The following is a 13,272-nucleotide window of genomic DNA, read 5'->3' on the forward strand; positions in this document are numbered from 1 at the left end:
CCCCACTCCCCCGGGTGGAGATCGTGTCTGCTGAGGAAGTCTGCTTCCCAGTTGTCTACTCCCGGAATGAACACTGCTGACAGTGCTATCACATGATTTTCCGCCCAGCGAAGAATCCTTGCAACTTCCGTCATTGCCCTCCTGCTTCTTGTGCCGCCCTGTCTGTTTACGTGGGCGACTGCCGTGATGTTGTCCGACTGGATCAGCACCGGCTGACCCTGAAGCAGAGGCCTTGCCTGACTTAGGGCATTGTAAATGGCCCTTCGTTCCAGGATATTTATGTGAAGTGACGTTTCCATGCTTGACCACAAGCCCTGGAAATTTCTTCCCTGTGTGACTGCTCCCCAGCCTCTCAGGCTGGCATCCGTGGTCACCAGGACCCAGTCCTGAATGCCGAATCTGCGGCCCTCTAGAAGATGAGCACTCTGCAACCACCACAGGAGAGACACCCTTGTCCTTGGAGACAGGGTTATCCGCTGATGCATTTGAAGATGCGATCCGGACCATTTGCGATCCAGACCATTTGTCCAGCAGATCCCACTGAAAAGTTCTTGCGTGGAATCTGCCGAATGGAATCGCTTCGTAAGAAGCCACCATTTTTCCCAGGACCCTTGTGCATTGATGCACTGACACTTGGCCTGGTTTTAGGAGGTACCTGACTAGGTCGGATAACTCCCTGGCTTTCTCCTCCGGGAGAAACACCTTTTTCTGTACTGTGTCCAGAATCATCCCTAGGAACAGCAGACGTGTCGTCGGAATCAGCTGCGATTTTGGAATATTTAGAATCCATCCGTGCTGTCGTAGTACTACTTGAGATAGTGCTACTCCGACCTCTAACTGTTCTCTGGACCTTGCCCTTATCAGGAGATCGTCCAAGTAAGGGATAATTAAGACGCCTTTTCTTCGAAGAAGAATCATCATTTCGGCCATTACCTTGGTAAAGACCCGGGGTGCCGTGGACAATCCAAACGGCAGCGTCTGAAACTGATAGTGACAGTTCTGTACCACAAACCTGAGGTACCCTTGGTGAGAAGGGTAAATTGGGACATGGAGGTAAGCATCCTTGATGTCCAGAGACACCATATAGTCCCCTTCTTCCAGGTTCGCTATCACTGCTCTGAGTGATTCCATCTTGAATTTGAACCTTTGTATGTAAGTGTTCAAGGATTTCAGATTTAAAATAGGTCTCACCGAGCCGTCCCCTTTCCCTGTTGTAGGAGGGGTACCTTGATTATCACCTGCTGGGAATACAGCTTGTGAATGGCTTCCAATACCGCCTCCCTGTCGGGGGGAGACGTTGGTAAAGCAGACTTCAGGAACCGGCGAGGGGGAGACGTCTCGAATTCCAATTTGTACCCCTGAGATACTACCTGCAGGATCCAGGGGTCCACTTGCGAGTGAGCCCACTGCGCGCTGAAATTCTTGAGACGGGCCCCCACCGTGCCTGAGTCCGCTTGTAAGGCCCTAGCGTCATGCTGAGGACTTGGCAGAAGCGGGGGAGGGCTTCTGTTCCTGGGAAGAGGCTGTCTGCTGCAGTCTTTTTCCCCTTCCTCTGCCCCGGGGCAGATACGAGTGGCCTTTTGCCCGCTTGCCCTTATGGGGACGAAAGGACTGAGCCTGAAAAGACGGTGTCTTTTTCTGCTGAGAGGTGACCTGGGGTAAAAAGGTGGATTTCCCAGCCGTTGCCGTGGCCACCAGGTCCGATAGACCGACCCCAAATAACTCCTCCCCTTTATACGGCAATACTTCCATATGCCGTTTGGAATCCGCATCACCTGACCACTGTCGCGTCCATAACCCTCTTCTGGCAGAAATGGACAGCGCACTTACTCTTGATGCCAGAGTGCAAATATCCCTCTGTGCATCTCTCATATATAGAAATGCATCCTTTAAATGCTCTATAGTCAATAATATATTGTCCCTGTCCAGGGTATCAATATTTTCAGTCAGGGAATCCGACCAAACCACCCCAGCACTGCACATCCAGGCTGAGGCGATTGCTGGTCGCAGTATAATACCAGTATGTGTGTATATACTTTTTAGGATATTTTCCAGCTTCCTATCAGCTGGTTCCTTGAGGGCGGCCGTATCAGGAGACGGTAACGCCACTTGTTTTGATAAGCGTGTGAGCGCCTTATCTACCCTAGGGGGTGTTTCCCAACGTGCCCTAACCTCTGGCGGTAAAGGGTATAATGCCAATAATTTTTTAGAAATTAGCAGTTTTTTATCGGGGGAAACCCACGCTTCATCACACACCTCATTTAATTCATCTGATTCAGGAAAAACTACGGGTAGTTTTTTCACACCCCACGTAATACCCTTTTTTGTGGTACTTGTAGTATCAGAAATGTTCAAAACCTCCTTCATTGCCGTGATCATGTAACGTGTGGCCCTACTGGAAAATACGTTTGTTTCCTCACCGTCGACACTGGAGTCAGTGTCCGTGTCTGGGTCTGTGTCGACCACCTGAGGTAACGGGCGCTTTAGAGCCCCTGACGGTGTTTGAGACGCCTGTACAGGTATTAACTGATTTGCCGGCTGTCTCATGTCGTCAACAGTCTTTTGTAAAGTGCTGACACTATCACGTAATTCCTTCCATAAGACCATCCAGTCAGGTGTCGACTCCCTAGGGGGTGACATCACTAATACAGGCAATTGCTCCGCCTCCATACCATTTTCCTCCTCATACATGTCGACACAACGTACCGACACACAGCACACACAGGGAATGCTCTGATAGAGGACAGGACCCCACTAGCCCTTTGGGGAGACAGAGGGAGAGTTTGCCAGCACACACCAGAGCGCTATATATATATATATATATATATATATACACATATATATATATATACATATACATATATACAGGGATAACCTTATATAAGTGTTTTTCCCTTATATAGCTGCTGTATAGATTTATCTGCCAAATTAGTGCCCCCCCTCTCTTTGTTTTACCCTGTTTCTGTAGTGCAGGACTGCAGGGGAGAGTCAGGGAGCTTCCCTCCAACGGAGCTGTGAGGAAAAATGGCGTCAGTGTGCTGAGGAGATAGGCCCCGCCCCCTTCTCGGCGGCCGTTCTCCCGCTTTTTTATGGAAAAACAGGCATGAGTTAAATGCATCCATATAGCCCAGGAGCTATATGCGATGCATTTTTTGCCCCCTAAGGTGTTTATATTGCGTCTCAGGGCGCCCCCACCCAGCGCCCTGCACCCTCAGTGACCGGAGTGTGAAGAGTGCTGAGAGCACAGGACGTCTTCTGCCGCCGATTTTTCCGGACCTCTTCTGCTCTTCTGGCTCTGTAAGGGGGACGGCGGCGCGGCTCTGGGACCCATCCATGGCTGGGCCTGTGATCGTCCCTCTGGAGCTAATGTCCAGTAGCCTAAGAAGCCCAATCCACTCTGCACGCAGGTGAGTTCGCTTCTTCTCCCCTTAGTCCCTCGATGCAGTGAGCCTGTTGCCAGCAGGTCTCACTGAAAATAAAAAACTTTTTTCTAAGCAGCTCAGGAGAGCCACCTAGACTGCACCCTTCTCGTTCGGGCACAAAAATCTAACTGAGGCTTGGAGGAGGGTCATAGGGGGAGGAGCCAGTGCACACCAGGTAGTCATAAAGCTTTTACTTTTGTGCCCAGTCTCCTGCGGAGCCGCTATTCCCCATGGTCCTTTCGGAGTCCCCAGCATCCACTAGGACGTCAGAGAAAATAAACTCTAAAATAAACCTTTTCTAAGAAAGCTCTGTAGAGCTCTCCTAGCTGTGGCCAGCTCCTCCGGGCACATTTTCAAAACAGAGTCTGGTAGGAGGGGCATAGAGAGAGGAGCCAGCCCACACTCTCGAACTCTTAAAGTGCCAATGGCTCCTGGTGGACCAGTCTATACCCCATGGTACTAATATGGACCCCAGCATCCTCTAGGACGTAAGAGAAAAAGTGAAAAACTCATGTCGACCTTCTGACCATGTCGACCTTCAGTGGTCGATTTAATGACTGTCGACCTAACGACCGTATCCCACTGTAACCGCACACACACAGGAAAAGGTTAAATGCACAATTAACCCACAAAGAGCCCTTCCAGGGAGAGACAGAGGGAGTATGGAACCAGCAAAAGGCACCCTTAACGCTAATACCAAGCTTAGCCAGGTCACAGACTTAGGGGGTAATTCAGAGTTGATTACAGCAGCAAATTTGTAAGCAGTTGGGCAAAACCATGTGCACTGCAGGGGGGGACAGATATAATATTTGCAGAGAGTTAGATTTGGGAGGGTTATTTTGTTTCTGTGCAGGGTAAATACTGGCTGCTTTATTTTTACACTGCAATTTAGATTTCAGTTTGAACACACCCCACCCAAATCTAACTCTCTGCACATGTTACATCTGCCCCCCTGCAGTGCACATGGTTTTGCCCAACTGCTAACAAATTTGCTGCTGCGATCAACTCTGAATTAGCCCCTAAGTACCTAAAAAATGGGACTTAGTACACTAATAATCACTCCCCCTTCCTGCTATGACCACCTGGTACCACTGAGGTAATCTGGAGTCTCTCCGGAGGAGTTGCGCATCCCTGTCAGTCAGCATGCGTGTCCACTGCAGAGGGAAAATAGCGCTGGTAAGCTGCTGGATCCGCTCACAGTTTAGCCCCACCCCTTCAACGGCGCGCAGTCTTCCCGCTCTTTTTTGTGTGTGTCTATGTGCATAAAATGGAGAGTCACAGACTCCTTTTATGGCTTTGTTACCAGTCTGGGTACTGTGGGCCTAATTCAGAGTTGATCACAGCAGCAAATTTGTTAGCAGTTGGGCAAAACCAGGGGGGAAAGGGGGGGGGGGCAGATATAACATGTGCAGAGAGCGTTAGATTTGGGTGTGCTGTGTTTAATCTGTAATCTAGATTGCAGTGTAAAAATATAGCAGCCAGTATTTACCCTGCACAGAAACAATATAACCCACCCAAATCTAACTCTCTCTGAACGTTATTTCTGCCACACCCGCAGTGCACATGGTTTGCCCAACTGCTAACAAATTTGCTGCTGCGATCAACTCTGAATTACCCCGTGTGCACTGTTCAGCGTCTGTGTCCGTACACAGCGGGAGACGTACTCGGTCCCGTTTAGAAGATGTGCGTCGCCGCACCCACATTCCGCCATAATGGCCGGCGACCCGCTAACATAGTACTCACCACTCTTCATTCTTCTGGCTGTCAGGGGTGGCAGCGTGCTGCGGGGATGTACGCTCGCCGTGGTGGGGCTTGCGAATAGTTCCCTCAGGAGCTAGTGTTCCGTCAGCGGGGAACGGAACCATTAACCCTGAGACACGTTGGGCCGTCCATCCCTCCCCCCCCCCCTCCTCCCCGACCCAAGTACCCCGAAGCAGGCAGACTGGTGCCATCCAGTCCTGCCAGAAAATAACGAACTCCGAAAATAAATGCCGAAAACTCTCCATAGACGTGACCGGCTCTTACGGGCACATTTTCTAAACTGAGTCTGGTTGGTGGGGCATAGAGGGAGGAGCCAGCGCACACTATCAATTTCTTAAAGTGCCCATGGCTCCTATTGGACCAGTCTATACCCCATGGTACTAAATGGATTCCCAGTATCCCCTAGGACGTTTGAGAAGTGACAGCTAGGAGCTGATTGGCTGGTGCGCTATCACCTTGCTCTTAATTTTTTATCACTGCTTTACAACTTCTCCAGGCTTAATATATCTGCCCCTTTGTTTGGTCTTTTCAGGCTGCCAAGAAGGATTTATAATTCTGAAGAATGTCATGGAGTACCACTAACACCAGTCACGTGGTACATGTAGTTAGTAGGGAGACTTTGGAACGCCCGTTCCAGCTTTATTTGTACGGTGATATCTTCCCATTCTACTCCCTTCTCTATCATTAGTTTATCTGGTTTCCCCTATACATAAAAAACCTCCAATTTATGCAACAACAACAAAAAAAAAAAAAAAAAAAAAATATGGTACTTGCTTTAAAAAAAAACAAAAAAACCCCCACAACCCCGTCTTTGGGTACTGCTGCTTTAAGGGCGAACATATATAAAAATATCAACATTAAACCCACATGCCATCAGATTTACTGCAAAAGTACATAAATGAGGATCCCACATACTTAAAATGCCATGGTATAGTAATTGTGAACTTTGAAAGCTGGTGGGGGTTAGTACTTTTAAGAATTAAAAATCTTTTTTTTTTCCTTAACTTCAATTCTTTTATATCACATGTACAAGGATTCTTTATACGTTAATATGCTTTTAGATCAGTGAGATCTTAAGTACATTTACATCTCTTTTCTATTTTTTGCGCCTGTTGAAGACGCCTCTAAAACGTATAGCCGAGGAGCACATTTTTGATCCAGTAAAATCAAACCTATGGTGTAGACAGCAGCTACTGTAAATGCCAACAATTTTCATCACATATCCCAAAATAGTTATATGTAATTGCTCTTTATCTGCTTCATTATGAAACAAGTCATTTTTACTGTCAAATGCTCTCAAGTATTGCAAGCAATCATACTAAAAATTAGAGATGAGCGGGTTCGGATTAACTCGGTTCGTTATGCCAGAATTATCGCCATTTCTTATTTTCGGGATATTCTTATTGGCTAACCAAAACACGTGACGTCCGATAGCCAATAAGGAGATTCGGGTAAATCCGAGTAAAACCGAATCGGCTCATCTCTACTAAAAATATTTCATCAACTTTTGTACTTCAATACTGCCATTGTGTTCCTTACAGTGAGCACTTTTTTTTTACCTGTAGTATAAGTTCCTGCAACTGAGACTGTTTTTGCTTTATTCTTTCAAGTCGTCTTTGTCTTTCAACCTAATAAAATAAATTCTCTTCAGTAGCCTGCCAACAATGCCTGTTTATTGAACACAAAATCTAGGCATAAAATATGCAATTAGCTAAACCTTAATTTTAGTCAAAGAATTACAAAAACAAATGACAGTAGATGCGACCGTAGTAAGCAAGATCAATAGTACAATATGAAGGCGAAGGTCACCATGCCCTTTGAATGATCAGAAGCTTTTCAATAAAGGAAATGTGTTGCCATGTCTTATTAGGTGGTGAAAAGGCATTCTATGAAAACCATGTTGTCGTGTTATAATGCATTTTATATGCAAGGAAAAAGTTCATAGTTAGTCATAAGTTCTGCAGTAGACAAAAGTAAACAAAAGAAAGGAGAAATTCACTACATCAGCCTAGTAAAGGTATTACATAAGATAATATAAAAACTTTATAGATAAAATGATAAAAGAAAAATAGGAATTTAATACTTACCAGTAATTCCTTTTCTCCTAGTCCGTAGTGGATACTGGAGTCTTGTACTTTAGTACCATGGGGTATAGATCGGGTCCACTGGAGCCTGGCACTTTAAAAAACCTTTAGTGTGTGTATGTGTGTTGGCTCCTCCCCTCTATGTCCCTACTACCAGACTCAGTCTAGGAAAACTGTGCCCAAGGAGACGGACATAATATGAGAGAAGAAACAATCCAACAGCGGTAAGGCAACAAGCCAACACACAACCAGAAACGAAAGGAGAGCACTAACCAGAACAAAGGATAGCAACACCAACTTAACCAGGATAGCACAGCTACCCCAACATCATAACGGTACCGCAACGCCTGTCCAACCCAATACTTACACAGGTAAGCGGGAACAAAACACTGAGGCGGGCGCCCAGTATCCACTGTGCACTAGTAGAAAAGGAATTACTGGTAGGTATTAAAATAAGAATTTACTTACCGATAATTCTATTTCTCGGAGTCCGTAGTGGATGCTGGGGTTCCTGAAAGGACCATGGGGAATAGCAGCTCCGCAGGAGACAGGGCACAAAAAGTAAAGCTTTAGGATCAGGTGGTGTGCACTGGCTCCTCCCCCTATGACCCTCCTCCAAGCCTCAGTTAGGATACTGTGCCCGGACGAGCGTACACAATAAGGAAGGATTTTGAATCCCGGGTAAGACTCATACCAGCCACACCAATCACACTGTACAACCTGTGATCTGAACCCAGTTAACAGTATGATAACAGCGGAGCCTCTGAAAAGATGGCTCACAACAATAATAACCCGATTTTTGTAACTATGTACAAGTAATGCAGATAATCCGCACTTGGGATGGGCGCCCAGCATCCACTACGGACTCCGAGAAATAGAATTATCGGTAAGTAAATTCTTATTTTCTCTATCGTCCTAGTGGATGCTGGGGTTCCTGAAAGGACCATGGGGATTATACCAAAGCTCCCAAACGGGCGGGAGAGTGCGGATGACTCTGCAGCACCGAATGAGAGAACTCCAGGTCCTCCTTAGCCAGGGTATCAAATTTGTAGGATTTTACAAACGTGTTTGCCCCTGACTAAATAGCCGCTCGGCAAAGTTGTAAAGCCGAGACCCCTCGGGCAGCCGCCCAAGATGAGCCCACCTTCCTTGTGGAATGGGCATTTACATATTTTGGCTGTGGCAGGCCTGCCACAGAATGTGCAAGCTGAATTGTATTACACATCCAACTAGCAATAGTCTGCTTAGAAGCAAGAGCACCCAGTTTGTTGGGTGCATACAGGATAACAGCAAGTCAGTTTTCCTGACTCCAGCCGTCCTGGAACCTATACTTTCAGGGCCCTGACAACATCCTGCAACTTGGAGTCCTCCAAGTCCCTAGTAGGCGCAAGGCACCACAATAAGCTGGTTCAGGTGAAACACTGACACCACCTTAGGGAGAGAACTGGGGACGAGTCCGCAGCTCTGCCCTGTCCGAATGGACAAACAGATATGGGCTTTTTTGAGAAAAAACCCACCAATTTGACACTCGCCTGGCCCAGGCCAGGGCCAAGAGCATGGTCACTTTTCATGTGAGATGCTTCAAATCCACAGATTTGACTGGTTTTAAACCAATGTGATTTGAGAAATCCCAGAACTACGTTGAGATCCCACAGTGCCACTGGAGGCACAAAAGGGGGTTGTATATGCAATACTCCCTTGACAAACTTCTGGACTTCAGGAACTGAAGCCAATTCTTTCTGGAAGAAAATCGACAGGGCCGAAATTTGAACCTTAATGGGCCCCAATTTGAGGCCCATAGACACTCCTGTTTGCAGGAAATGCAGGAATCGACCGAGTTGAAATTTCTTCGTGGGGCCTTCCTGGCCTCACACCACGCAACATATTTTCGCCACATGTGGTGATAATGTTGTGCGGTCACCTCCTTCCTGGCTTTGACCAGGGTAGAAATGACCTCTTCCGGAATGCCTTTTTCCCTTAGGATCCGGCGTTCCACCGCCATGCCGTCAAACGCAGCTGCGGTAAGTCTTGGAACAGACATGGTACTTGCTGAAGCAAGTCCCTTCTTAGCGGCAGAGGCCATAAGTCCTCTGTGAGCATCTCTTGAAGTTCCGGGTACCAAGTCCTTCTTGGCCAATCCGGAGCCATGAGTATAGTTCTTACTCCTCTACGTCTTATAATTCTCAGTACCTTAGGTATGAGAAGCAGAGGAGGGAACACATACACCGACTGGTACACCCACGGTGTTACCAGAACGTCCACAGCTATTGCCTGAGGGTCTCTTGACCTGGCGCAATACCTGTCCCGTTTTTTGTTCAGACGGGAGGCCATCATGTCCACCTTTGGTATTTCCCAACGGTTCACAATCATGTGGAAAAACTTCCCGATGAAGTTTCCACTCTCCCGGGTGGAGGTCGTGCCTGCTGAGGAAGTCTGCTTCCCAGTTTCCACTCCCGGAATGAAACACTGCTGACAGTGCTATCACATGATTTTCCGCCCAGCGAAAAGTCCTTGCAGTTTTTGCCATTGCCCTCCTGCTTCTTGTGCCGCCCTGTCTGTTTACGTGGGCGACTGCCGTGATGTTTTTCCCACTGGATCAATACCGGCTGACCTTGAAGCAGAGGTCTTGCTAAGCTTAGAGCATTATAAATTTACCCTTAGCTCCAGTATATTTATGTGGAGAAAAGTCTCCAGACTTGATCACACTCCCTGGAAATTTTTTCCTTGTGTGACTGCTCCCCAGCCTCTCGGGCTGGCGTCCGTGGTCACCAGCATCCAATCCTGAATGCCGAATCTGCGGCCCTCTAGAAGATGAGCACTCTGTAACCACCACAGGAGAGACACCCTTGTCCTTGGATATAGGGTTATCCGCTGATGCATCTGAAGATGCGATCCGGACCATTTGTCCAGCAGATCCCACTGAAAAGTTTTTGCGTGAAATCTGCCGAATGGAATTGCTTCGTAGGAAGCCACCATTTTTACCAGGACCCTTGTGCAATGATGCACTGACACTTTTCCTGGTTTTAGGAGGTTCTTGACTAGCTCGGATAACTCCCTGGCTTTCTCTTCCGGGAGAAACACCTTTTTCTGGACTGTGTCCAGAATCATCCCTAGGCACAGCAGACGTGTCGTCAGGATCAGCTGCGATTTTGGAATATTTAGAATCCATCCGTGCTGTTGTAGCAGTATCCGAGATAGTGCTACTCCGACCTCCAACTGTTCCCTGGACTTTGCCCTTATCAGGAGATCGTCCAAGTAAGGGGTAATTAAGACGCCTTTTCTTCAAAGAAGAATCATCATTTCGGCCATTACCTTGGTAAAGACCCGGGGTGCCGTGGACAATCCAAACAGCAGCGTCTGAAACTGACAGTGACAGTTCTATACCACGAACCTGAGGTACCCTTAGTGAGAAGGGCAAATTTGGGACATGGAGGTAAGCATCCCTGATGTCCCGGGACACTATATAGTCCCCTTCTTCCTGGTTCGTTATCACTGCTCTGAGTGACTCCATCTTGATTTGAACCTTTGTAAGTGTTCAAATTTTTTTAGATTTAGAATAGGTCTCACCTAGCCTTCTGGCTTCAGTACCACAATATAGTGTGGAATAATACCCCTTTCCTTGTTGTAGGAGGGGTAATTTGATTATCACCTGCTGGGAATACAGCTTGTGAATTTTTTCCCATACTGCCTCCTTGTCGGAGGGATACCTTGGTAAAGCAGACTTCAGGAGCCTGCGAGGGGGAAACGTTTCGACATTCCAATCTGTACCCCTGGGATACTAATTGTAGGATCCAGGGGTCCTGTACGGTCCCAGCGTCATGCTGAGAGCTTGGCAGAAGCGGTGGAAGGCTTCTGTTCCTGGGAATGGGCTGCCTGCTGCAGTCTTCTTCCCTTTCCTCTATCCCTGGGCAAATATGACTCTTATAGGGACGAAAGGACTGAGGCTGAAAAGACGGTGTCTTTTTCTGCAGAGATGTGACTTAGGGTAAAAACGGTGGATTTTCCAGCAGTTGCCGTGGCCACCAGGTCCGATGGACCGACCCCAAATAACTCCTCTTCCTTTATACGGCAATACACCTTTGTGCCGTTTGGAATCTGCATCACCTGACCACTGTCGTGTCCATAAACATCTTCTGGCAGATATGGACATCGCACTTACTCTTGATGCCAGAGTGCAAATATCCCTCTGTGCATCTCGCATATATAGAAATGCATCCTTTAAATGCTCTATAGTCAATAAAATATTGTCCCTGTCAAGGGTATCAATATTTTTAGTCATGGAATCCGACCAAGCCACCCCAGCTCTGCACATCCAGGCTGAGGCGATCGCTGGTCGCAGTATAACACCAGTATGTGTGTATATACTTTTATATGATATTTTCCAGCCTCCTGTCAGCTGGCTCCTTGAGGACGGCCCTATCTATAGACGGTACCGCCACTTGTTTTGATAAGCGTGTGAGCGCCTTATCCACCCTAAGGGGTGTTTCCCAACGCGCCCTAACTTCTGGCAGGAAAGGGTATACCGCCAATAATTTTCTATCGGGGGGAACCCACGCATCATCACACACTTCATTTAATTTATCTGATTCAGGAAAAACTACAGGTAGTTTTTTCACATCCCACATAATACCCTCTTTTGTGGTACTTGTAGTATCAGAAATATGTAACACCTCCTTCATTGCCCTTAACGTGTGGCCCTAATAAGGAATACGTTTGTTTATTCACCGTCGACACTGGATTCAGTGTCCGTGTCTGTGTCTGTGTCGACCGACTAAGGTAAACGGGCGTTTTAAAACCCAAGACGGTGTTTTTGAGACGTCTGGACCGGTACTAATTGTTTGTCGGCCGTCTCATGTCGTCAACCGACCTTGCAGCGTGTTGACATTATCACGTAATTCCCTAAATAAGCCATCCATTCCGGTGTCGACTCCCTAGAGAGTGACATCACCATTACAGGCAATTGCTCCGCCTCCTCACCAACATCGTCCTCATACATGTCGACACACACGTACCGACACAGCACACACACAGGGAATGCTCTGATAGAGGACAGGACCCACTAGCCCTTTGGAGAGACAGAGGGAGAGTTTGCCAGCACACACCAAAAAACGCTATAATTATATAGGGACAACCTTATATAAGTGTTTTCCCTTATAGCATCTTTTTATATATTTCTAACGCCAAATTAGTGCCCCCCCTCTCTGTTTTAACCCTGTTTCTGTAGTGCAGTGCAGGGGAGAGCCTGGGAGCCTTCCCTCCAGCCTTTCTGTGAGGGAAAATGGCGCTGTGTGCTGAGGAGATAGGCCCCGCCCCTTTTTCGGCGGGCTCGTCTCCCGCTCTTCAACGGATTCTGGCAGGGGTTAAATATCTCCATATAGCCCCCAGAGGCTATATGTGAGGTATTTTTTGCCAAAAAATAGGTTTACATTGCCTCCCAGGGCGCCCCCCTCCCAGCGCCCTGCACCCTCAGTGACTGCCGTGTGAAGTGTGCTGAGAGCAATGGCGCACAGCTGCAGTGCTGTGCGCTACCTTAAGAAGACTGAGGAGTCTTCTGCCGCCGATTCTGGACCTTCTTCTCTTTTCAGCATCTGCAAGGGGGCCGGCGGCGAGGCTCCGGTGACCATCCAGGCTGTACCTGTGATCGTCCCTCTGGAGCTAATGTCCAGTAGCCAAAGAAGCCAATCCATCCTGCACGCAGGTGAGTTCACTTCTTCTCCCCTAAGTCCCTCGTTGCAGTGATCCTGTTGCCAGCAGGACTCACTGTAAAATAAAAAACCTAAGCTAAACTTTTCTAAGCAGCTCTTTAGGAGAGCCACCTAGATTGCACCCTTCTCGGCCGGGCACAAAAATCTAACTGAGGCTTGGAGGAGGGTCATAGGGGGAGGAGCCAGTGCACACCACCTGATCCTAAAGCTTTACTTTTTGTGCCCTGTCTCCTGCGGAGCCGCTATTCCCCATGGTCCTTTCAGGAACCCCAGCATCCACTAGGACGATAGAGAAATTCC

General features: G+C 47.7%; 1 protein-coding gene across 3 annotated transcripts in view; it reads right to left on the reverse strand.

Annotated features, from left to right (window-relative positions):
• Nucleotides 1-13,272, reverse strand: part of TFDP1 (transcription factor Dp-1) — a 504,992-nt gene that overhangs the window by 166,944 nt on the left and 324,776 nt on the right. For all 3 annotated transcript variants that reach the window (XM_063953105.1, XM_063953104.1, XM_063953106.1), the window contains exon 8: nucleotides 6,743-6,811. In XM_063953105.1, the coding sequence (XP_063809175.1) occupies nucleotides 6,743-6,811 (69 nt within the window). The remainder of the gene's footprint in view (nucleotides 1-6,742; nucleotides 6,812-13,272) is intronic.

Source organism: Pseudophryne corroboree, chromosome 2, assembly GCF_028390025.1.
Source record: "Pseudophryne corroboree isolate aPseCor3 chromosome 2, aPseCor3.hap2, whole genome shotgun sequence".
NCBI lineage: Eukaryota > Metazoa > Chordata > Amphibia > Anura > Myobatrachidae > Pseudophryne > Pseudophryne corroboree.